At 34.5% G+C, this 26,978-nt stretch overlaps 1 protein-coding gene across 21 annotated transcripts in view; it reads left to right on the top strand.

Annotated features, from left to right (window-relative positions):
• DST (dystonin) overlaps window positions 1-26,978 on the top strand; it is a 486,601-nt gene that overhangs the window by 431,446 nt on the left and 28,177 nt on the right. For all 21 annotated transcript variants that reach the window (XM_073006092.1, XM_073006096.1, XM_073006083.1 and 18 more), the window contains 15 exons: window positions 1,348-1,551; window positions 2,866-3,097; window positions 3,994-4,220; window positions 7,244-7,366; window positions 7,489-7,590; window positions 9,935-10,036; window positions 12,330-12,503; window positions 12,787-12,942; window positions 15,971-16,168; window positions 16,515-16,643; window positions 19,387-19,557; window positions 20,511-20,666; window positions 21,148-21,354; window positions 23,964-24,083; window positions 26,277-26,446. In XM_073006092.1, the coding sequence (XP_072862193.1) occupies window positions 1,348-1,551; window positions 2,866-3,097; window positions 3,994-4,220; window positions 7,244-7,366; window positions 7,489-7,590; window positions 9,935-10,036; window positions 12,330-12,503; window positions 12,787-12,942; window positions 15,971-16,168; window positions 16,515-16,643; window positions 19,387-19,557; window positions 20,511-20,666; window positions 21,148-21,354; window positions 23,964-24,083; window positions 26,277-26,446 (2,471 nt within the window). The remainder of the gene's footprint in view (window positions 1-1,347; window positions 1,552-2,865; window positions 3,098-3,993; window positions 4,221-7,243; window positions 7,367-7,488; window positions 7,591-9,934; window positions 10,037-12,329; window positions 12,504-12,786; window positions 12,943-15,970; window positions 16,169-16,514; window positions 16,644-19,386; window positions 19,558-20,510; window positions 20,667-21,147; window positions 21,355-23,963; window positions 24,084-26,276; window positions 26,447-26,978) is intronic.

The following is a 26,978-nucleotide window of genomic DNA, read 5'->3' as shown; positions in this document are numbered from 1 at the left end:
ACATTGGTGATAGTTAATGATGTAATTCCTCAACAAGTTCTCAAAATAATGGTCAAAATTGATTTTAGTAGACACTTTCAATAAAAATCTAGGTATGTGGCCATCCTGGTAATTTTTCCTGGTGACTGATAGAAATTAGAGTTTGCAGGAAGAGATTGGTAGCTTATCTCTAGACTATCTTTTCTGAAAGTAAGGTTCCCTAGAAAAGCTTTTGTGAGGGGCTAGAGTTTGGAGATACACATTCTGGTGAGGACAAAGAGCTGCTGATGAGGGAACCTAATCAATAATGTAGTACAATGAAAGACCCCCTCAATGTTGCACAGAGGCCAGCCTCAGAAAAACCTGCAGGCAGGGGTGGCTTTGGCTTTGACCCATGAAAAACTGCTCATTGAAATTCATGGGATCCATGAAGTGTAGATATTCTGTGTTCAGGCTTCCAACACATCTTCTCTATTAAAGGGAATGGGGCTCCACTTGAATTCTACACCCACCCACTAGTATAAATATCATTGTATTTCTTGATTAGCTAACAAAATTGTGCAACACATTCATATGGCATGCATTTTTCCTTAAATAGACCTTAACAAACAATGCTCAGTATATAGCTGTGTATTGATAGATTGCCCTTGCAGCCGTTTATATTTTAAAATAATGAATAGAGATTCATTTACATGTATATCTGTGTATCATATATATGTAGAATAGATTCATACATAAATATAAAGTGTAATACATGTTCATTCATTTTCTATCAGTCCATATATATAAATGCAATGGCTTGTGGGCTTACATCACCCTAGCATTCCTTATCTTGAGGTTTTTGTCTCAGCATTGCATCTAACTTCTATTGAGCTTCTTTCTATTCTTTTTTCTTCCCTCTCTTCTCCCTCCTTCCCCCCATCTTGTCTCTCTTTCTCTTTCTTTCTACTATTTTTGTGTATATCATGAGTGTGCAGAAAGGAACACCATGAGATATGACTTGGTGTCTGTAGGTTGGGGACATAGTGAGTTCAGAATACTTTTATATAATATGACCCTTGGCTCATGCTCTTGTCAAAATGTGCTACTCTTGGTATGAGATGCATAATAAACTGGGATTCATTATTTCACTGAACCAGCAACTTTGTACCCTAAAGGGGCTTTGGTGTGACCAGACTGTTGTTTAATCTTTGTGTCAGGGCCCTCTCTTCCTGGCAAAAAGCTGTATGAGCCATCATGTGTTAAATGCCTTGTGATGGGGAGGGGTTTGTTTGGAGTTTCTTGCCAGCTGGATGCATTGCAGGTGTAGACATCTGTAATATGGAGGTGTGACCCTGAGATACTCAAAAGCTGTTTGGTTTGTTATAGCAACTGCGAGAGTTAATAGCTGAACACAAGCCTCATATAGATAAGATGAACAAAACTGGGCCACAGTTACTGGAATTGAGCCCTGGGGAAGGCTTTTCTATCCAAGAGAAGTATGTGGCGGCCGACACCCTTTACAGTCAGATTAAAGAAGATGTCAAAAAGCGAGCTGTGGCACTGGATGAAGCCATTTCTCAATCAACTCAGGTAATTGTTTACACTAGAAATAGAATTGGGTTCTTGCAGATAACAGAGCACAGAAAGACATTTTCCTGGATCTTCTGATTAAATTTTAACTAAAATTATTTCACTACATTAACTCTGAGTATTGATGTCCGTGTCCCTCAGAGGTGATGTTTGCTTGCATCCAGCCTTTATCTCCTTATTTTTCTCTACTTGCTTATAGATATAATAAAAATAATTTTCAATGACTTAAGAAACATGCAGTTGTCGTCATTGTCCAAATATTTAATTCAGTGTCCATCCTGAGTAGAATGCAATATTTGCCATTGGGAGAGATAAAGGAAAGTGTTATAATTATTAATAAAATACTCTCAAGAAGGCAATGAGAAGAAAGAATGATAGGCTAAATGAAAAGAAAAAGAATATAAAGTTGGATATTGATGGTTTTTTCTTTTCTGAAAATATCTTTTTCAAGAAGTTGAATTTTGAAATACCCAAAGATTTTCCATTTTCAAGATTTGGGTTTTATTATTAGATATGGCACATTAGAGTAGGCCAATGTCACAGTCCTGTGTGATTATTCCTTAACTTTGAGATAGTATAGAACAAAGTTCATTCATAGATACGAATGAACAAGTTTTTATAGCTTTAATTGTCTATGGTTGAAAATAAAAGTTTTAAATTCTCTCATGTGTCTGATTATGTGTTTAACCATGAAGTAAATAAAAACTTCTGAAACTTGTAACTTCTGTTATATTAGAAGTTAAAACATTGGGGAGGTTTTTTGGTTAAAAATTTTTTTTAACTTTTTCAGTTCAGGAAATGCATAACTTAAGAATTCCCTGGAATCTAATCAAAACTTTCCATGAATTTCACATTAAATAATATAACTTTTCAGGATGCCAAAATAGTTCATTAAAAATGAAGGAGACAATCCATTGTAATAGACAAATACTCAGCTTATTGAACTTGATTTTTAAAATTAATTTGAATTATAATAACAGGATGAAGCAACAGGTAAAGAGATGCTGCTGCCATGTCATCCTGGTCCAATTGCATATTAACATATACCATTTCTTAATGTATACACTCAACTATTCACAAGAAACTAAGTCTATTGTACATAGGTCATATGACACAGAGGTGCATATACGTCATGATTTTAGGCATGTCTTCACGTACCAGGTGGATGTAACTTTTGAATGGGTCTGTTGATAAAGAGGCTAAGATTTATTCTTAATTCTGACACTAAATTGTAAAAAATGTTTCTTCATTTAAATTTCACACTTGGTATTACAGATCTTTTTTCCATAAGAGATCTCTTTGTTTTGCCCCTAGTTCCATGACAAGATAGATCAGATTCTTGAGAGCCTGGAACGAATTGTGGAACGTCTGAGGCAGCCGCCGTCTATCTCTGCAGAGGTCGAGAAGATAAAAGAACAGATCAGTGAAAATAAGAATGTGTCAGTAGACATGGAAAAGCTACAGCCATTGTATGAAACTCTTAAACAGAGGGGAGAGGAAATGATCGCTAGATCTGGGGGAACTGATAAAGACATATCTGCCAAAGGTAATACTTTTGGAATAGGGAAAAAAACTTTATTTTTAAAGCATTCTAAATGTTTATGCTGTTTACTCAACATCCAATTGGATAACAAAATGCTGCATTTTAAAAAAGGTATTACAAATGTGATGTGTTTAGGGTTGAAGGGCTGTGTATGCAAATCCCTTGTTAATGTCTTCCTGTGTTTGTGAAATTAATCAGTTGACTACAAAGCATGCCATTATACATAGACCATGTATAAATACCATATGTTCAAAGACCATGTGTTCTCAGGCCTTTTAAATCAGTAGGTTAAAGTGTATTGCTAATAAGGCCGTATCTGGGTTTTTTTCCTCATTACTGACTTTACTACCTTACATAGCGTGCATCCTGCGTCACGTAGCCACAAAAATGAGAACCACTACCACAGCCAGCCATCTTTGAGATATGAGCTGAGGGTCAAAAGGGAGAGCATGTGTGTAGTGGAAATTCACAATGAAAGTACACTAGAAGCAAGCTCAAAATACATACCATACATTGTTACATTCCTGGGACTGAATAGACAATTTTACTATTGATTTGGAGAGCATAAAAGTGTACCTAGGTGATTATTTCACTCCCTTTGGGATTAAGGACAGCCTTAATGAACTTGAAACTTGATAAATTTGGTTCTACTCTGAGCTCACTTTTGTCAGGAAGAACCTTGGTTTGGTAAGAATAGGAGACCCAGAGATACTGTGTTGTTTGGCATAGACTCTTGGACCTACTGATACCCACTGGACTGGGATCATTCAAAACTTGGTCCAGTTTTAGATATTTAGCAAATTGGATCACTACTTTCTGTGTGAACTGTAACATTCTGCTTTGTTGGTTCCATGGGGCTAACCAATTAATTGCCTTGTGGATATTGTTTTGCTTCATAGCTGTTCAGGATAAACTTGACCAAATGGTTTTCATTTGGGAGAACATACACACACTGGTGGAAGAAAGGGAAGCCAAACTACTGGATGTGATGGAGCTAGCAGAAAAGTTCTGGTGTGATCACATGTCATTGGTAGTTACCATTAAAGATACTCAAGATTTCATCCGGGACCTGGAAGATCCTGGAATTGATCCTTCAGTAGTAAAACAACAGCAAGAAGCAGCAGAGGTAAGCAGAAAATCTCATTTAAAGTTAGAAAAATAAGTTGTGGCGTAATGAAATCCAGATTCCTTGGGTAAATATTAGGCGTTACTCTGTTAACATTTATATTTGGTTCTGAAAATGGAATGTACAATGATACAATAGGAGATACAGTATACCCACAAATTTCGCTTTGAGATTGTATGTTTTAAACAATTTCTCGGGCCGTGCATGGTGTCTCATGCCTGTAATCCCAGAACTTTGGGAGGCCAAGGTGGGAGGATCACTTGAGGCCAGGAGTTCGAGACCAGCTTGGCCAACATGACGAAACCCTGTCTCTACTGCAAGTACAAAAGTTAGTCAAGCATGGTGGTGCACACCTGTAGTACCAGCTACTTGGAGGGTGAAGCATGAGAATCACTTGAACCTGGGAAGTGGAGGTTGCAGTGAGCCAAGATCGTGCCACTGTACTCTAGCCTGAGCAACAGAGTGAGACCCTGTCTCAGAAAACAAATCAAAAAAATCCACAAAACAACAACAACAAAAAATTTCTCTTTATCCTCACTGTTTTTGCCTTATTTCAGGGCCTCATTATCTCTCTTTTTCTTTTTAGCTTCCACAGTAATCCAAAGTGCAGACTGTCTTTCCTTGCTAGGCCTCCCACCTTGCCGCCAGTCTTCCCTCTAGGTCTACTCTTACTCTGTTGCTACCTAAACCCACTCAGAGGCATCCCCTGCCTTCTGGGTAAAGCTCAAACTCCCTAGAGCAGGGCATGCAGCTTTTTGCATCCCAGCCTAGCTCGTGCCTATGTTTCCAAAATTATGTTTTTCTCTTGCTCCTTTACCGAGCTCCCTCCCTGCTACTGAATAAATGGTGCTGGGAAAACTGGCTAGCCATAAGTAGAAAGCTGAAACTGGATCCTTTCCTTACTCCTTATACGAAAATTAATTCAAGATGGATTAGAGACTTAAATGTTAGACCTAATACCATAAAAATCCTAGAGGAAAACCTAGGTAGTACCATTCAGGACATAGGCATGGGCAAAGACTTCATGTCTAAAACACCAAAAGCAACGGCAGCAAAAGCAAAAATTGACAAATGGGATCTCATCAAACTAAAGAGCTTCTGCACAGCAAAAGAAACTACCATCAGAGTGAGCAGGCAACCTACAGAATGGGAGAAAATTTTTGCAATCTACTCATCTGACAAAGGGCTAATATCCAGAACCTACAAAGAACTCAAACAAATTTACAAGAAAAAAACAAACAACCCCATCCAAAAGTGGGCAAAGGATATGAACAGACATTTCTCAAAAGAAGACATTCATACAGCCAACAGACACCTGAAAAAATGCTCATCATCACTGGCCATCAGAGAAATGCAAATCAAAACCACAATGAGATACCATCTCACACCAGTTAGAATGGCGATCATTCAAAAGTCAGGAAACAACAGGTGCTGGAGAGGATGTGGAGAAATAGGAACACTTTTACACTGTTGGTGGGATTGTAAACTAGTTCAACCATTATGGAAAACAGTATGGCGATTCCTCAAGGATCTAGAACTAGATGTACCATATGACCCAGCCATCCCATTACTGGGTATATACCCAAAGGATTATAAATTATGCTGCTATAAGGACACATGCACACGTATGTTTATTGCAGCACTATTCACAATAGCAAAGACTTGGAATCAACCCAAATGTCCATCAGTGACAGATTGGATTAAGAAAATGTGGCACATATACACCATGGAATACTATGCAGCCATAAAAAAGGATGAGTTTGTGTCCTTTGTAGGGACATGGATGCAGCTGGAAACCATCATTCTTAGCAAACTATCACAAGAACAGAAAACCAAACACCACATGTTCTCACTCGTAGGTGGGAACTGAACAATGAGATCACTTGGACTCGGGAAGGGGAACATCACACCGGGGCCTATCATGGGGAGGGGGAAGGGGGGAGGGATTGCATTGGGAGTTATACCTGATGTAAATGACGAGTTGATGGGTGCAGCACACCAACATGGCACAAGTATACATATGTAGCAAACCTGCACGTTGTGCACATGTACCCTACAACTTGAAGTTTAATAATAATAAATAAATAAATAAATAAATAAATAAATAAATAAATAAATAAAAAAAGAAAGGACGTTTCCCAAAACAAACTGTTTTGCTCTTTCTAGCCTTTGCACATCTTATTTCCTCACTCTAGAATGTCCTTCCTGCCACTCTTCTGGCAAAGCCCACTCAAGGTTCAGTTGGATTATTCTCCCATATAAAACCTTTTCTTGTATACTTAGCAGAGTTAGTGCACCTGTGTTCCCATAAGGCTTTCTTCATGCAAAGGACTCTGCACATAGTATGATTTACTGTTGCTTATGCCTCTGGCTTTCCTGGTATTCACTTGAGGGCAATAGCCATATCTGTTTTTCTTTGTATCCCCAGTGCCTGGTTTAGGGCTTGGTTTATGGTTATTCGGTGTTTGTTGAATGAATGAATATATTTAACCAAGAAGATGAAAGCAAAAGTAGGATACTGCCTTTCTGTTGTGATATTTTTGTACCTTACAGGTCCTACCTGGTCCTACCTAGGGTAATGACATAAAATATAAATCCATAACTAGATTATTCTGTATCTACTAACAGATATATTAATTTGTATAGTTTTTGAATTCATATTTTACTTGTCTATTTTAATGTATATTGTTTGGAAACCAAAATGTCTTTCTAAGCCTTGCAGTATTGTTGATATTTTAAAAAAATTGTTTTGGTATTTGTTAAGGTATTTCTTATTTATCATTTCTTAAATATTATCTTTATAATAAACATTTGGCATTTGTTACTAAAAGGGTGCTGTATTTCTTTTAAAATATTTCTTGTTGAAAAAATTTATTGCAGAAACTTAGAAAACAGAAAGAAAGAAAGAAAAGCGATTAGAATGCCACCTTCTAGATATAACTACCATTGATATTGTTGTGTACTTTTTAAAGTTTTGATGTGGTTTTGCTTAAAAATCAAAGGCTGTCATTTTCTTATTCTAGGCCATAAGAGAAGAAATAGATGGACTACAGGAGGAGCTGGATATAGTTATTAACCTGGGTTCTGAACTCATTGCAGCATGTGGAGAGCCTGATAAACCCATTGTCAAGAAGAGTATAGATGAGGTACAACTGGCTTACTTACGAGAATAGCTTTTTAAAAGTTTTTAGTTAACTAAAATATTCTGTTAAAAGTAGTTGAAAATTTAAAATATGGCACTAAAAAAGTTCTAACATACATCTTGTAGTTAAATTCAGCATGGGATTCTCTAAATAAAGCTTGGAAAGACCGGATTGACAAACTTGAGGAGGCAATGCAGGCTGCCGTTCAGTACCAGGATGGACTGCAGGTAAGGGGATTACAGTGTATGTGCTGGTCTTAGCTGGAAGGAGGAATCATAATAATTGATGTGTACATATTGGCACCACCTCAAGACCTGCCAGTGCATATGCAATTGTGGGCAAATTATTCCTGCAGTTGCCTGTGTTCATGTTTTGTCTTTTAGAAGATATTTCTGACCTTTCGGATATGTGTAGATTTATGTACACATCTAAACACATTTCTGTATACACATTCAGTGAAATTTACTTTGAAAAGAAATATTTTGATTTTTTTAAGTGAAAGTAAATGTTCCCACACAGTATTTTTTATAAATGGCTCAGCACCAGACAGTGAAATGGAACTAAATCTGAATTCTGTTCTGAGTGGAATAAGATGAAAGGAGTAAACACTATCTAAAAATATCACCAAGTTTAACTAAAGTCAGAAGTAAAGAAATTTGATTTGAAGCCAATGTTCTCCATGTACAAAAATAGATTTCTGTTAGGTCATAATCTGGTGTGTAAACACTGTTTTCTTCTTTTCCATGTATATAATTTGTTTTAATAGTTGTTTTTCACTTAAGGGTTTTCATTCAGTTCATTAACCATTTATAAGGTTTTTTTAATATTAAAAATTCTCCTGTCAGTTGAGGCCAACTCGGGTATATTTCTCTCCCTACCTCCCTTAACCTTGCTCCATTTCCTAACAGGCTGGCAGGAGTTTAATCTTTCATCCTTCTTACCATATGGAAAAAGCTTAAGTATTTCCATAACACTAAGTGAATATTATTTTTAAAGCCCAGATGAGAACATCTTTTCCTTTTTCATTATGCCATTCCATTTCTATATTTGTAAAAATAAATGTCACAGCTAGGCTTTATGCCAGCTGAGAAGTTTTTTGAACTTTGGAAATATATGAAAAATTTTACTACAAATAACATAACACTTTACTATAATTCTCCCTCCCTCTTCTTTTTTTTTTTTTTTTTTTCTTTTGTAACCTAAGTGATAATTTACTGTTAGGTATCAATGACAAGTAACTAATTCGGGTTCCAGCCTGTCTGTGAGGCTAGGTCATTGTTAAACCATTGAGTTGTGATCTCTTCCATGGCTAGAGTTGGCAATGCCACCACATGCAACCATTTAGGAGGTCACAGGTGAGCCACCATGGCTTGTACGGTCTCATTATCACTACCAGAAAAACAAGGCCCGTCGTAAGTCCTGTCGGTCATGTATTAGTAGCATTACCTGTGCTAGCAAAGGGCAGATTGATTTATTAAGTAGCTACAGCGCAGCTAGCTGTAGCTAGATGTCAAAGCTCTGGAAGCTAATTTTCAAGATTTGATTGTAAAGTAAAATATGTTTTATTTCCCGGGTTGCTGCTTAAGTACTTAGTCAGAGTTGGCTAATGATAATTTAAAAATCCAAGATTTATCGCCCTCCTATGTGGTTTGGAAACTTCATTAAAATGCAAAATATCCTAGTGCTTTGGGAGGCTGTGGTGGGAGGATCACTTGAGGCCAGGAATTCAAGACCAGCCTGGGAAAGATAGCAAGGTCCTGTCAAAACAAGAGCTGAAGTACCCCATCTACAATTTTTTTTTTTTTTTTGATTAGCCAGCCGTGGCGGCACGTGCCTATAGTCTGAGCTATTTGGAAGACTGACGTAGGTGGATTGCTTGAGCACAGGAGTTTGAGGTTACAGTGAGCTATTTGATTGTGCCACTGCACTCCAGCTTGGGTGACAGAGTAATGGCAAAATGCTTTTATTTTGTATTCATTACCTAAAAAAAAGTGACTTGAGCCTTTTTAGACTATTTTTATTACCTAAATAAATAAGAAAAACAGGAGAGTCTAAAACCTGTTATAATTCAGAATAATGATCTTAATACTAATAATTTATATGTGCAGGATTTTAATGCTAATCTAAATAATATTTAAGGGTTTGAGTCAAATATTTTGCTTACGTTCTAAACAGTAATTTCTTATTTGAATGAACAAATAGTTTTGAATCTTTTTCTTTCATTATATTTATACAGGCTGCCTTTTAAGCACACACAGTGAAGAATTTTATGTGATTGGATTTCTATAAATGTTTTCAAATGAATTTTTTTAGAAGGTCATAATATTTCAAGAATCTGTTGAATAAACAATTTCTTTTGCAAACTTGTATGTATCTATTTCATATTTGGGGCAACCATTTTGGTATATTACTGCTTTTACTAATTTAGGTGAACCATGTTAATTTTTTATAAAATAGTCTCATTCCATAATGTATTTTAGATTTATGATTGTATTTTTCTGTAGTACTTGAAATACTGTAGCAATTTCAAATGTACTGTTGTAACAACACATGGACTAATGTGTCTTTCAGGCAGTATTTGACTGGGTGGATATTGCAGGTGGTAAATTAGCTTCAATGTCTCCAATCGGAACAGATCTTGAAACTGTCAAGCAACAGATTGAAGAGCTAAAGGTATGTATGGGGGCTAATTTATGGAAGACTTCCTTGTAATTTTAAGTTCTTGATTCACGTAATTTTTTACATAAATTTATTTTACCCATTGTATGACAGCTTAATTATAAAGCTAGTTTAATGTACATAGTGCTTTCACATACTAAGCAATATATAAGTGCTCTTTAAATAAAGGAAAGAAAATACTATTAATAGTTTTCTTTTTATAGTAAATTAATAACTGTTCATATAGAAAAATCAGAAAATACAAATAAAAAGGAGAAAAACAAATTATTTGAAGTCACCCAAAATGTTATGTACCTAGAGATTACCTTTCTTAGATTTGATTTATAGCTTTTCTGATATCTTCATGTTAGGGACATGGGGTGTGTGTGTGTGTGTGTGTGTGTGTGTGTGTGTGTGTAGGTAGAGAGATGTGTTTAGATAATACTGTAAGAATTTTTATAACTTGTTTAACTTGTTTATTCAGTAGTATATTGTTGTCACTACACTAGTATGTTGTCAATACACCACAGCATCATTTTTCTTTTCCTGATACATATTTTTAATTTTAATTTTTAATTTTCGTGGGTACATAGTAGGGGTATATATCTATGGGTTACATGACATATTTTGATATAGGCATGTAATATATAATAACTACATCAGGGAAAATGGAGGTACCCATTACCTCAAACATTTATCATTTTTGTTACAAATAATCCAATTATACTCTTTTAGTTATTTTTAATTGTACAAAAATTATTTTTGACTATAGTGACCTTGGCGTGTTAGCAAATACAAGGTCTTGTTCATTCTTTCTATATTTTATACCCATTAACTCAACATTTTTATTTTCTTTACAGTGTTCTGAGTAATTCATTTAGTCTAACAGGTTAAAAACACATCCGTGATATAAAAATGTTTCCTAAAATGATTGATTTGTAAATGTTTGTTGTTTTCCATAGCTGTTCTCTGTAATTTTTGCTTTTGTAATTCTTGATCTGCAGATGTGAAAATGACAGAACTGTTTCCTCTTTGAATTCCTCTATACCAATAATCATTTATCAAAATGGGATCAGCTATTTCCATCCCAATTTTAGCTCTCCATATACAGAGACATCACACTGTTTGCAATGAACTTTGTTAGATTTTATGTGAAATATTATCTGGCTTTAAAATTGTAGCATTTTCACATCTAAGTGTGACATAGAATATTTCATTTAGAAACAAATTTTCTTTTTGAGAATTTTATCGTTATCACTAAATTGAGACTTTTTTTACTTTAATCTGCTCATGTGGCAAACATATGATATACTTTATGTACAGTTATGGGTGTGGATAATTTATTTTGGATATTTGCCTATAGCTCAGTGGTTTTTATACAGCAGCCTGGTTAGAAGTGCTCACTCTGAAATCAGGTTATCTGAGTTTAGGTCCTAGTTCATCCACTTAGGGCATATGAACTCAGTGGTCTTCCTGGTCTTACTAACTGGCCTTACTGCTATGTCTTTAGCTTACATTAAGGATAAAATTATTTCCTCAATAAGTTGGTTGAAAGTAACTTGAACATACCAAGTGCACACTATACCTTTGTTATTATTTTCAAATTATTATTCATGTATTTTTGAACAAAGTTAAGGGACTGCTAGCCATGAATTTTTTACTATTACATATTAAAAGAAATATTTTATGAAAAGGCAGTTACCTATTACAAGGAACTGTTTGCTAACCTGTTGGTTGGCAAAGCCAAGATTATTAACTATGTCAGTGACTTAGAAAGTAGGAGAGAGAATAACATTCTGTGTCAGCAGTAGGTGAGGCATAGGAATGTTAATGAACACAGTACAGCTACAGAAAACATAAAATTATCAGGGATACAGGATGTGTGTATGTTTCAGAGCAGGAAATACTAATTTGAGTTTCTTAAGACTTTTTTGGCTTTCATATGTGTCAACATATATTTCATTTTCTTTCTATAATTTTAAAACTCATTTTTCAAATACATATAAGATATTGGAATAAGTTCAGCCTGGAAATTTAATTTTTTATTGTAGAGGATAAAATGAAATGAAATGTCAAAATTATAAATAGAAACATCTATCCATCCAAAAATACTGAATAAAGAGAAAATATTTTCCTTATTTTTTCATTTACAATTCTTCCATTGGTAAGCCTCATGTGAGATTTTAACTTTGCATCACCTCTCCTCAGTAAGTAGTGTGAATTAGAATAATGATATAACCAATAGATTTTTTTGTTTGGAGTTAGTGATTTTTAACAATGTTTTCTTTGTATATCTCTTTTAAAATAGCAATTTAAGTCTGAGGCCTATCAACAGCAGATAGAAATGGAAAGACTGAACCATCAAGCAGAGCTTTTGCTAAAGAAAGTGACAGAAGAGAGTGACAAACACACTGTTCAAGACCCATTAATGGAACTGAAATTGATATGGGATAGCCTAGAGGAGAGAATCATCAACAGACAGGTAAATACCAAGACTTTTCTTAAGAAATTATACATTTTCAATTTCAGATATTAATGTAAAATACTTATTAAAGATTAAATTAGAATTCTTTCTGCTTCTCATATATTCTTTTATAACCACGAGGAGCGTCAAACTTAAAACAGAAGGATATGATGATTAGGCTTCATTGGATGTGTTTATGGGCTTACGCAGCATGAAACAATTATTTTTTGCCCTTGTTTTATGGACATGTCATTCATAATATCAAATTTACAAATGGATTTTCTTCCCACTTTTTCTGTAGCATAAACTGGAGGGTGCTCTGTTAGCGTTGGGTCAGTTCCAGCATGCCCTGGATGAGCTCCTGACGTGGCTGACACACACCGAGGGCTTGTTAAGTGAGCAGAAACCTGTTGGAGGAGACCCTAAAGCCATTGAAATTGAACTTGCCAAGCATCATGTATGTAGCTGTTAATGCATATTATGTTTCTTCTCTGTCCATTTCTAGTGTCATCAGATTTCTCGGATATATTTCTTCTTTATTCATGTTTCAAGTTTATGGTTTTGACACGAGTTCATATTTGACATTTATGACTAAAGGTTAACTACTTAAAACTTAAAACATTATAGTCAAAATATTTTTCTTAAAATATCGTGGTCAAAATATTTTCCTCATTCAAGGCAATTATTATCTAACAAAATAAGGATGAGCAATTTGTGCTAAAGTTTATTAGGGCTGCATGGCAAACACTAAAGATTTAAATCCTTAATTATACTTGTCATTGTGATAATGTCACCTATTTTTTAAAGTTGTTAGGGATAGCCTAAAATATCGTAGGCTGAAAATGTCCTACTGCAGGTTTTATGTATATTTTCACTCTGGGCATCCATATTTCCATGTCTCTTTCATTTGTAGCTTGTCATTTCTGACATATTTTTATCTGTCTGTACATCTCTTATTATGTTGGGACTTATCCCTTTGTCTCCATGTCACTCTTGTCTTTGGATTTTTGTATCTTACTCCTTTTCTTTCTGAATTTTTAAAAATATTTATTATGTTTTAAAAGTTGTTATGTGTCCTGCACTTGATTTAGAGCTAGTAAGTTGAAAAATTTTTGTCTTAAGAGATATATGCAAAGCAATCTTGTATTGTTGTCACCTTTGTGACACTTCTTAATAGATCATTCCCTATCCCTTCAGTCACTAGACTTAATGAATAAAAGATTATGCACAGTAGAGTTTATCCTGGCATTCAACCATCTTTCATAGACTTTGACATTCACATTAATAGTGGTATCTTCAGAGTCCTAAATCCTAAATTAAAATAAATTTTCCTTGATTATCAAATAGGAAATGTCTAATTATTTTACATATTGATTAACATTTTTTAAAAAGGTGGGTTTTTAGCACTTTATGCTGTACAGTTTTTGACTATTCTTGCTTTTGTTCTCCTTCTTTCATACTTCCCCACAGTAATTGTTTCCTAGTTTAAAATTTTATTTTTCTCTTACCTTGCCTGTCTACATTGGTAGTCATTGCCCAGCCATATTTGATTAAACAATTTGGATTTATTTTACATACTTAATGTTGACATAGAAACTTGTTTCATTATTTAATGTCTACATTATACGTTTGCTTAGAGCCATAATGACTGGTGAGACCAACTGCCTAGCAACAAAATATGTTTATTCTCATGGTGTGAGTTTATAGCTGCATTTACATTTTTATAAACCTATTGATTGTCTTAAAACTAACATACATCAGGATAGGAACTTTGTATAATAAGGTAGAGGTGGAAAAACGATCCAGTTATTTTGGTGCAGGATAGATGAAGACATCTTACTTCTGTTTGTCTCTTTTTAAGTAGTTTGAAATGGCTCCTTCTCTCTTTCCTTTCCTCTTTTCTTTGCATTCCTCAAAGATCAAAATTAGAGGACATAAAATTCCCAGCAGAATTACTGGAGGAAGGGACGAATGTTTCTGTTCCTTTCCTGCTTTCTTCTCCTACTCCTAAGCTCTGACTTTGTAGCAGGACTCAGACCATTCAGAAGAATGAATTTTATAGAATTCTCTTTTAGATTGTGGCCATGAAAACATTTAACTCTTTGATTTTCAGAGTGATCCTACTCTTAACATACCAAAGTGAATGCTTTCTATGAAGATAACTTCTTACTCAGTTGGTTTTATAGCCTTTGAAAAACACTCCCTAACCAGATGCCTCAGAGTATAAATGAAAACAGTCAGAGAAACAGTGAGATCAGAGGGTTACTGATATTCACTGAAAATCCTCCCTGGTCTGAATTGCCTTCCAGATGTGTGATGTGTTACATAGGATGGGAGATGATGTTCTTTTTCTTTACTATTGCCAACCCTGAGTCAGTGAGTACAGGGTAGGATCAACTTTTACCAACATTAGAGGGAGGTTTCTTCTGCTTTCCAAAAATGTAAGCGTAGCCTCCTTGAAAGGAAACTATTAATATTACTAAGGCTATACTCATTCAGTAAAAGCAATTGATTTTTTTTAACCTTAGGGTTGCTTTCTGCAACCTAAGTTCCCCCATTTTAGTGCATTTAAACATTATTAACCTATTCATATATTTCCACTGTATAAAAGGAAGGCATTATTTGCTGTGTTCTGTAGTAAGCATTTCATTATATATGTTTTCTACTTAAAGAACAACTGAATTTTGGAATGCTGGGTTTAAGTATCTCTGATATAGAGTGTTAGTTTTAGGGCCTTCCAATATTTCAACTTAGCAGTCAATTCCAGTACCCCTCCAATGAGAGAAGGTAAAGGAATATTCTAGAATTTTTTTTTTTCTCTTTCAGAATGCTAATTGTAAAATATGGTACTGTATACCTTAGACATGATAATTTTATATTTGAAAGTGAATAGGAGTAAAAATATATTTTGGTTACTTGACATGAGAATTAAACTAAAATTAGCTTGAACCAAGTGAGAAATTTTAGAACCTTTTAATTATAATCTCTAGATATTTAGTGTCATCAATTGCCAAGTCATTCTAGTGGGAATAACTAGCAAAGTGTTCTCACACAGTCATTTCAGGGGACATTGATAGAATAAAGGTATATCCACGAAGGTTGCAAATTTAAGGGAAAGGAAGTTCATCATTTAAAAACTTAATATTAGCCAACCAGGGCAACATAGTGAGACCACATCTATATATAAAACGAAACAAAATTAACCAACCATGCTAGTGTGTGCCTGTAGTCCCAGCTACTTGAGAGGCTGAAATGGGACAATTGCTTGAGCCGAAGTGTTGAGGTTGCAGTGAGCTATAATAGAACCACTGTACTGAAGTCTGGGCGACAGAGTAAGACCCTATCTCTTAAAAAAAATTAAAATTCTACACATACAATGTTTTTTTCTTCAGGATGTTTCATAACCAGAAAGGAAAACAGTTGCATTGAAGCTGATATTAACATGTTACAAACTAGCAAACATGGTGTTATCTTAATATCTTCAGGTGCTCCAAAATGATGTATTAGCCCATCAGTCCACAGTGGAAGCCGTTAATAAAGCAGGAAATGATCTAATTGAATCAAGTGCAGGAGAAGAAGCAAGCAATCTTCAGAACAAGCTACAGGTTTTAAATCAACGCTGGCAAAATGTTTTGGAAAAAACTGAACAAAGGAAGCAGCAGCTGGATGGTGCCTTGCGCCAGGTGAGTAAGATAATATTGTGAAAGTTTCTATAGCATTCAAGACCAAAATAGCATGGAATTCTTTTATTAGTTCACAGAGTCCTGTTTAATTTTTATACCTTAAGGAGAGGAGTAAAAATAAGTGAAATAAAGAACAGAACAGCAGAAGGGAACACAGCTTTCTAGTTCTTAGCATAATACTCTTATCTACTAGAGCTCTCCTCATGAAGAAAGGCAACTCTAATGGTACCTGGCTGTTCTTAAGAATGCATAGAGAGGCTTAGCAGGCTGGGATTGTTTGAAGCTTATTTCCTGCTTGAAACTGACAGCGTTTATGGCCCCAACTTAAAACTCCCTATTACTTCAGGCCAAAGGGTTCCATGGCGAAATCGAGGATTTGCAGCAGTGGCTGACTGACACGGAGCGTCATCTGTTGGCATCTAAACCGCTGGGAGGTTTACCGGAAACAGCCAAGGAGCAGCTTAATGTCCATATGGTAAGCAATGTATTTCCTACAGCTTTAGCCTCAAAATAACAAACTGACCATTTTATATGGGCCCTGGCAATACATAAATTATGGGAGAAGGCTTTAAAGGATATAGAGTTTATGGCAGAAATCACTGTATACATGCTAGAAACACACCATTTATTGATTAAAAATTTAAAGTCAGAACCTATTCTTTATTTCAAAGGTTAGTGTGCCAGTATATGAAAAGAGGTTTTAGAATTCTAGACACTTTTTAGACACAAACCTTCCTCCACAAAATGATAAGCTTGTATGGGTAGTACTATAACACAGTGTAAATTATAAAATTATTGTGCATTGAAATGTAAACAAAAACCTCCAAAATAATCAGAATGACTTAAAATTATTGTTATAAGCATGATTGTCTCATTTGGTTTCATGGAAGGTTGGAAAATATACTCTTGTTCTGTTAAAAAAAGAAAACTTCCTTGTTTGTTTTAATGGTGATAGAGCTTTATCTTCCGCTTCATACTTAAAACAAATACAGACACGAAGAGGAGGCTTCTGTTTTAATTGTCCAGTCTGGAGTATTGTACCTGTGGGCTGTTCCTACATAGGTCATGTGACACAGTTGGCTCCTAAGAAGGATGAGGAAAAAATGATGAGACTTGAAATACGGGCTTTCTTTCATAGAAATAGGGACTGACAAATTTAGGCTACATTGGATTTATTGACATTTTAAATTCATATTCCATTATAATTCAGCACTAGAAGTTCTGAGAGGAAACAGTGTTTCAGATTTTGAAAGAGTCCCCTACTTTTTACATTTGTGAATTTACATCAGAAATTTTTAAAAATATTCAAATACTGATGATTATTATCTTGGGAGATAAAAATAGAAGTACTTAGAAATTTGGCAAAAGAAATGAATCAGTGTACATCAATATATACACTCTTTAATAGAGATATCATATTGTTGTAAGATCTTAATAAAACTGCACTTATTTGGAAATAATTTTGGATTTGGTGATTTGAAGAGGAAGTAACCATCTTGTAGATGTTGTAAAGAAATAAAACAGACTATGACAGTAGGTAGCATCACATTTATTTCACAATCACCAACAGTAGTGTAAGTCCTACTAATTTGGTATACAATTTTCTAGAAATATTTATCGTATACTTATTATTTTTGAAAGTTATGTGTGTGGTTTTTGTTGTTGTCGTTACTGGTTTTTAGTGCCACAGGAGACCTATTTGTTTCACTGGAAAAGTAATAGACTAAATAACTTGTAAGTGCTTATCTTCCTTTTTAAAAAAACCTGAGAGACGTCCAGATAGCTCCTTACTTTCCTGGAAAGTACTTGCACAGCTTTGACAGTGTCCATTAATTATAAGTTTAATGAACTCATGAACAGATAGATGCTTGGGATTATTTTCTAATAATATAAATATTTTTTTAAAATGTTAATTTAGAAGAGTATAAGAACTTGAAAGCAAAGAACTTTAGAATACTTTACTTTTAGAAAAATATTCCATCTCAGCTAACAGTTTGGGTGGGGTATTTACAATGAATCTTTTGTAACCCTATATAATAAATTATAGAAATCTGTTTAAATAAGTTTAAATTTGTGATTTAAAGCATTCTAAAGAGTTGTTGATATTTGTAATATCATTTCAATAAAGTTCTTTTGATTTTGTTATGCTAGAAATGAAGAAAAGTACAAAATTTACAATATTAGTTTCCTGAGTTTTTAGCTATATCTGAAAGTTTTGCTTTAGGATTTAAAGGTTTTAGTAGGTGATATTGTAAATACATTTAGATAGGGCTTTTTTTTTAAACTTAAGAAATAAATTTTTGAGGTGATGAAAATGTTCTGGAGTTAGTGGTAATCACAAAACCTCATGAATATAATTTTAAAAACAGTGAATTGTATACTTATAATAGTGAATTTTATATTGTATGAGTTATATCTCAGGTTTTAAAACTTATAAAGTTAGAAATGTAAGTGAGAAATACATAATCTTCCAGTGAGAACTATGATTTAACCCACATTATAGTTAAATAAGTAGAATAGAACTGGTCTTAATGTTTTAAATGAGAAGTAACAGTTGTTTTGTTGGTCTTAAAGTTTGAATTTGTTTAAGCAATATTTTATGTCCTGTATATAGAAGATACACACCACATTCTAGTTAGAAGCTTTAGAAATGTTCTAAATGAGAATAATATTCATAGTACCACAAGTTTGATTCTTATAATTCCAGAGTCTGAATAATCAACTTAAATATATTACTGTGCTGGTTATTTACTTTCTGTGCATTGCATGTTTTCTGAGTGCAGAATTAAATTGTACCAATGAAATACTACATTCATTGTATCATAGTACAAGGAGGGATCTATGGGAGCCTCTCATTTTACAGAGGAAGGAATTGAGGCTCAGAGAGGTGAAATTACTTGCCCAAAGTCACAGAACTAACTAATTACTGTGCAGTGAAAGCTTTCTTGACAGCATTTAAACTACTGCTTCAAATCTTAGTATGCCAGAATGGGCTGATAAAGATAACACCATTTTTGAGATTTCTCAGTAGACAGGGTATGACTGTAGGTTTAGTTGTTGTTTCAATGTAGTGAAATATGTAAATGTGTCAGGGTTGCTCTGAGAGAGCAAACAGAGATGAATATATGGTGATGGGCTTGGAACTAATGACCTAGAAAAATAGAACTCTTAAATTTTACTTTCTTAAAGTGATATAACTTGAGGGTATCCCAATTTAGGAAGTCTGTGCCGCCTTTGAAGCTAAAGAAGAAACATATAAGAGTCTGATGCAGAAAGGCCAGCAGATGCTTGCAAGATGCCCAAAATCTGCAGAGACAAATATTGACCAAGACATAAATAACTTGAAGGAAAAATGGGAATCGGTGGAAACCAAACTCAATGAAAGGAAAGTATGTACTTTGATTAATATAATGGAATCAGTGTTTTAGTTTTTCCATTGCTTGGACATTGCCTTATTTCTGAGTAGAGCTATCAGGAGTAGAACTTTCAGTGATTCATGTTTAAACATTTTTTTTGTATATATTCGGATATTTCATGGGGTTAGTTGAAAATAATATTCTTTTTTAACATGAGAACAGATTTAAAGGGGGATATATTCAAAAACAAAGATATAGATCGAATGTTACTAAGGTATATTTTTAAATGTTAAGAACTACTCAAATTCTGGACCATTAAATAATTAATTCTATTTTAGTCTAATTTGTTTAATCTAATTAAACAAAAAGCTGTATGTATATGGGGGAGGGAAGGAGGGAAAGCAAGAGAGTGAGATGATTGTATATATTCTTTTAAGTACTTACATTTAAAATTTAAGTACTTACATTTTAATCCATGAGAATGGATTAAAATGTATATTAAATTATGAATATGTTTTTGTTACTTTTTTAAAACCACAAAAATGACAATCTAAGAAATCTCAATATTGCTATTCAATGCTATGAAAAAAACAATAGGCTAGAAATATGAGATTATATGCCATCACTGATGGAGCATAAAGTATATTTCATAATATTTTGAGCCCCCAAATTAATTGTATAAATATCAACTTTTCTTTTTATAGATTGTAGTTGTGTTCTTTGGTTAGTTTCCAAAAAACATGCTTTAGTGTATATTAAATTTTTTCTAGTTACAGTAAGATGCTGCTTACGAGGCTTAAAGGGTTTTGGTTTGCCAGTATTTTAGTGAGGCCCATTACGTTTATAAGATATTTAGTTAATGTATTAATAGATATGCATAAATAAAGTGGGGATAGGAGAGGAATCTGCCAGAGAATGTTTAAACTGAAACAAACAAAATAACCAAGGCCCTTAAACATCACATACTAAACAGTCTGTTCTTTCAGACTAAACTGGAAGAGGCTCTCAACTTGGCAATGGAGTTCCACAATTCTCTCCAAGACTTCATCAACTGGCTTACTCAGGCTGAACAGACCCTAAATGTAGCTTCTCGGCCAAGTCTTATTTTGGATACTGTCTTATTTCAAATTGACGAACACAAGGTATGTAGTGAGTCAAATAGATAGGATTCTCCTTTCAGACACCAGGCCTTTTTTTTTTTTCCGAGACTGAGTCTCACTGTAGTGGTGCAATCTTGGCTCACTGCATCCTCTGCCTCCCGGTTCAAGCGATTCTTGTGCCTCAGCCTCCCCACAGGTAGCTGGGACTACAGGCGCCCACCACCATGCCTGGCTAATTTTTGTATTTTTAGTAGAGATGGGATTTCACCATGTTTGCCAGGCTGGTCTTGAACTCCTGACCTCAAGTGATCCTCCCGCCTCAGCCTCCAAAAGTGCTGATCTCAGGCATGAGCCACTGTACCTGGCTGACAGCAGGCCTTTTTAAACTCAAAAGAATGCATTTGGTATTTTGAAAGCTTTTGTTTGTCCTTTAAAACAATTTCAGGTTTATGACACCAGAAGCATTTTTAATACTGATCTGATTTTCATTTGTTTCTACTTACGTCCTTTTTTTCTGGGAAAGGTTTTTGCCAATGAAGTAAATTCTCATCGTGAGCAGATAATAGAACTGGACAAAACTGGAACCCACCTAAAATATTTTAGTCAGAAACAAGATGTTGTTCTAATCAAGAATCTACTTATCAGTGTACAAAGTCGATGGGAAAAAGTGGTTCAACGGTTGGTAGAGAGAGGAAGATCTTTGGATGATGCAAGGAAGAGAGCCAAGCAGGTAATAATCCTTTAGAAAAATTCTTCTAAACTTGTCAATAAATCACTTCTAGCTGTTGAAATATATGTTATGGATGTACTTTTATCGCAGGCTGTATTAGGCGTAACAATCATGGCATGGTGCCATGGTGGTTCTTTCCTGAGAGGTCTGTGGCCTCAATTTGGATGCTGACATCACTTTTTGACCTGGCAGCAACTTCAGCCCCTGGGGACTAATCTTAAGAAGACTGATTACAGCTTGACTTTATAGACAGGCTATTATCATTGAGGCCCAGAAAGAAGCTAAGAATTTTTTTTTATTGGGTTTGTTTTCTTTTTCTTTGTCCTTTTGACCTCCATTCTCATAATCAGAGTGAGACATCATACTTCATTGTATTGCTACCTTTTGTGTAGTTCCTAAGCCAGACTGTCTTCACAAGCTATCAGTGCTGAGAGCCAGACATGGAGCCCTCCCGAAAGCTCTCTGAAGGGTCACATTCTCTGTCTGAGTTGGTCCGCACTCCCCACCTCTCTGAACACTTATTGACAGACCTTCGTTTCTTTTCTAATATTTTGTGCAGATAATAGAGCTCCATCTCACTTTGAAATTAATTTTTTTAATCTTTTGGGGCCACTTTAAAATTTTAATCTAGGGAATTTCACAAATTTCACAAAGAACTCTCCTTACTCCCTTTACCTGTTATTAGCATTCCATTCTAGACTAAACACAAAGAGGTAAAGTTATGCAATCTCTGTGTGTCTTTGTACTCCATGGAAGAGGGAGATGTACCTACCTTGCTTGACAAATATATATATTTTTAAATCTTTGATTCTTACTAGAAATTTAGTGTAATATTGTAGGAGGATTTTCCAATTACTTTTTGCTTCAGTCAGCTGCAATTTTCTAGCCTTAGTGTTATACCCCATTGTTTTGAGGAGTTAGGTTCAATTGGGTGATGCAAAAAGATGTCATGAGAGTCAAGTGTTTCAATGTTTAATGCTAACAGTACAAATGTTTAAAGGTTTTAGAAATGACAAATTGCACTGTTATAGCATTACACACCATAGACCCCATTTTGAATGGGAGGTGTGAAATGTTCAATGTTACAGATGAGTCACTGGGATAGACTCGGTTTCTAATGTTTCTTTAAGACAGTATTAATTCTGAGCCTGACAATTTTCTCTCCACATTATGTGGTGCAATAGCATGTGTAGTGCAGGCATTTCTTGAGTTATGAACATAATTTATAAATGTTTCTTGGATATCAGTAGCCAGTTGCTCATCTTTTTCCTCCTTTCTTGATTTAATCAATTTTATTTTCTTATTTTGTCTAATTAACTTTATAAATATTTGCTACTGTTTTTAGTGCAAATGTAGAGCATTTCCTCTATTTATATGGCTTAAAAATAGTTTTGAAAGCAGAACCAGCCTCAGAACTTGTGCATTTGTATCATTGACCTTACCATCCAACTATTATAGCCTGTATTATTTGGAGTCAAACTACCTAACACCTTGACTCGCTGTTTCTTCAATTTATTTCTTCTTATTCTAATATCTCAGTTTTTGGCTCAGATATTGATCATACTTCTCTGACTTCCACAATTCATGTATCTATTCTAGTTTCCATTTTTCCATGTTTAAATTGATTAAAGTTGTGAGAGGGATATGAAGGTTTGTAATGAGATGATCTCCAGAGAGCCCTTACAGTTTTGTGAGTCTGTGTCCTTAATCTGCTCTTATTGTTAAATATCTTGTTGTTATTTCATTATTAATGTGCTTTGGTATACAGTAGATTTAATTTTGATTACTAAATTTTTTGTTAGGTATCTGTTCACTTAAGCTTATTGTGATATAATTTATAACCAATTTCACAATTGTATCAGAAAATAGTACCTGGTGGTTCTTTATGGCGAACAGAAAACTGTGCTCAAAATCAAATATGTATAGTACTAGAATGTTTGCAAGGTTATAGATGCCAAAGAGAATAACATTTTGTTAGAACCCAAATATTGTGGCTGCTCAGACATATAAAACCAATATGTGAGGCATAGGCATTAATTTGAGGATTTTGATAGCAGCAATAAAGATGTTGAAATATCTTTGCATTAAATAGGAATGCAATGGTGTCTTTTTTGTTTTTGCTACTTTAAAAAATCAATTTACAAGCTTTATAGTTCCCCCTCCCCATTTTTGTTCCTTTTTCTTAACATAGGGATTAAATTCCCTAGAAGTAAACCCAGATCTGTCAACAAACAGCAGTAAACAACAACAACAACAAAAATACAAAACATTTTCTGAGAGTTTATGTTAATTATTGAGCAAGAAGAAAGTATAAGGAAGAAGTTCTTTCTGGAGCTTCCTAACTTTTTTCTAGGCTCTTTTAGAGCTGATATGTTGAATGAATTAAAACGAAGTGACAGTGGGGCACAGCCACCAATAATGCTAAGCATTATCAAGACTTTTTTTGTAATTTGCCAATGAAAGCATTACTTTTTTCTTCTTCAGTGGAAATTTTGAAATAACAATTTTCAGCATTTTCATTACTATTAATCTCTGTCTTAAAACTATACTAGGTCTCAAGTATAATATGCTTAAAAAAGTTTCAGACAAAGATGTGAATTTCTTTCCAGTTCCATGAAGCTTGGAGTAAACTTATGGAGTGGCTGGAAGAGTCAGAAAAGTCTTTGGATTCTGAACTGGAAATAGCAAATGATCCAGACAAAATAAAAACACAACTTGCACAACATAAGGTAGGTCCATAATTAAGAAGAGCTTATTGTCTCATTATATAGTTCAAGATCACTTTAAAATCCTTGCTTCATCACATGTTTTTTCATCACTAAAGAAAAAAAGCTGTCCAATGTGAACCTATATTAAATTTAAAACCTATTGCTCTTCATGTTGGTCGTGTTGCAGTATCTTTACTCTTCAGTGACCATTTCATTAATGATTCCAAGGTTAATTGTTAAAAAGAAAAACATACAAAATAAAAATGGAAATCCTCTACATTCTAAAACATATAAAGGATTTGTAGTGGTTTTGAACATTGGCATTTCAGTTTTTCATGATAGCTGTCTTTTTCTGTACTTTCTTTGACAGACAAAATAGCACCTTGAAGATAAATCTGCAGAAAAAGTAATACATATTTGAAATATAGATTCTTTTAAACAATAGAATGAGAAAAATTGGTTGCCTGTACCTAAATTCAAAATTAATATTTTATTGTGTTTGTGCACATATAAAATTACACCCAACCTCAAAGATATCCAAAGACATGTTTATATAGACTAGAAAAGCATGTGGAAACACTGTTTTTTAAATATTTTCTACCTTTTCTATGTCTATCACATTTTATACCTACCACATAACATTCAAAGAGCATTCCCTCCCACCCTTCCCAGCTCTTTTGAATTTGGATTTCTATGTAATTCTATTTATAAAGTGACCCTACCAGCCGTCAGGGTGAGGATGTGGGTAAAAGGAGAGTGATTCTTGCAAAGGGTTTTACAATTTTAGGCATATACATATAAATTATTGCTTGAAACATGATAATTTTAAAAGACTGGAAAAATTGGGCTGATAAAAATTTTATCATTATCAGGAGGAAATCCTGGCCATCATCTTCATACAGGTGGCTGCTTCCATCAGTGGGTCTAACCTTTGGAGGTCATGATTAGAGGGATGGGAGGAAACATATTGAGCATCTGCTCTCTGGCCAGATGAGGGCTAATGAATGGCTTGCTCTGCTGGCACCCTTTGTGAGCTGCCACATTCAATATTGGGAGCACAGTGACAGTGAACAGCACCTTCCTTCCTTCCCCTCTGATGGCGAAATGAGAGCTTCCTTCTCAAAATAGAATGCTTTATTTGAACTTGAACATGGATGTTGTATCATGTAGTCTTATGAAAGTGTATTGCATAGTCCTATAAATAAGAATATCTACCTTTTTAGAGTCTCTGTTTGGCAACAGTGATGTTTATTCAACCATAACACTTTTTGTATGTCTGCTTTGTGAAGAAAATCTCTGTCAATACCATGATTCTATAACATTGGCATTCTGTTTAGAATAATACGAAAAAAATATTTATGGATAACAAACTAGAAATAATGTGATTATAATTGTGTTGTCTATTACTTAGAAATGTCCAGATGTAGTTGCCTATTACCCATGACAAACTAAATAATTTAGTCATATTAAAACATTTTAAAGTATGTAGCTTTTAAAGGCAGTAAAAACTTCTTAGGTAACTATAACCTTGAGATTATTTTAGAAAATTGTACATTTGCATAGCATTTTACTATCTAAGGTAATTTTAATTTGCTACAAGGATTGAGAATCACTATATTAATGTTTCCATTATATTTTGTGAGTTTGTAAGCTTCCCATTAAGTTGACCTTTCTTTGTTCTCATTCCTGCTATTGGATATTCAGTAGCAGTTATCTCATTCTTTCTACTCTTCCTGTTGAGTATTTATAAACATCTACTAGGTGTAAGATGATAATGAGAGGTCTACAAAGACAATGTCCCTGCTCTATAAAAGCTTATAATTGAGTTGTGTAGAAAGACTATACAGATGTTCCTCAACTTACAATGGATTTTTATCCCCATAAACCTGCTGTAAGTTGAAAATATTGTAAATCAAAAATGCATTTAATACAACTAACATTAGCTTACAATAGAACAAGATCATCTAACACAAATCCTGTTTCTATAGCAAGTATTGAATACTCAGGTAATTTATTGAATACATGACTGAAGTATGGTTTCTACTGAATCCGTATGACTTTTATACCATGGTAAAGTCAAAAAATCCTAAGTCATCATAAGTCAGGGACCGTCTATAATTCATCTCCCTTTATTAGGAATGCCTCTGTTAATGCCTCTTACCTATTTATTAGTCCCAAGAAGAAATGCACATATTTTTCTTGTTAAATGTACAGGAGTTTCAGAAATCACTCGGAGCCAAGCATTCTGTCTACGACACCACCAACAGGACTGGACGTTCTCTGAAGGAGAAAACCTCCCTGGCTGATGACAACCTGAAACTGGATGACATGCTGAGTGAACTCAGAGACAAATGGGATACCATATGTGGAAAATCTGTGGAAAGGTAAAATGTTCTTTAAGACAGTTTGGTTACTCTGTAGACCTCTTTCAAATATACAGTAATGGTGCTTTGCAGGGACATTTCAAAAACCTTAAATATTTCCTTTGCCTAAGGAACTTCTGTTTGTCCTAAGTACCCCACACAAATATCATCTGCATTGAGAAGACTTTGCTGTTCATTATTTTTAACTACTCATTGCAATAAAAAGTGATATCATTGTCCAAGCTTCTGCCATCTCACACCTGACTACACCCACTGCTTCTGACTCGTCTTCCCAGGTCCACCTTTATTACTTCTTTAACTCAATTTCTACATAACTACTAGGATTGTCTCTTAAAAATGTAAATGGAATCATGTCATTCCCCTCCTTCATACCCTTTGGTGACTTACTACTGGGCATGCATTGAAACACAGGCTTCTTAATGTGATGTGCAAGGTACCACTCATCTGGCCCCAGCATTTCTTTCTAACTCCATCTACCCCTTTTTGATCTCCCTCTTTCTTATTACATTTCCATGAAAACCCAAGAAATATT

This window comes from Chlorocebus sabaeus, chromosome 17 (genome assembly GCF_047675955.1).
Source record: "Chlorocebus sabaeus isolate Y175 chromosome 17, mChlSab1.0.hap1, whole genome shotgun sequence".
Lineage (NCBI taxonomy): Eukaryota > Metazoa > Chordata > Mammalia > Primates > Cercopithecidae > Chlorocebus > Chlorocebus sabaeus.
This window is presented reverse-complemented; position numbering and strand designations above follow the sequence as displayed.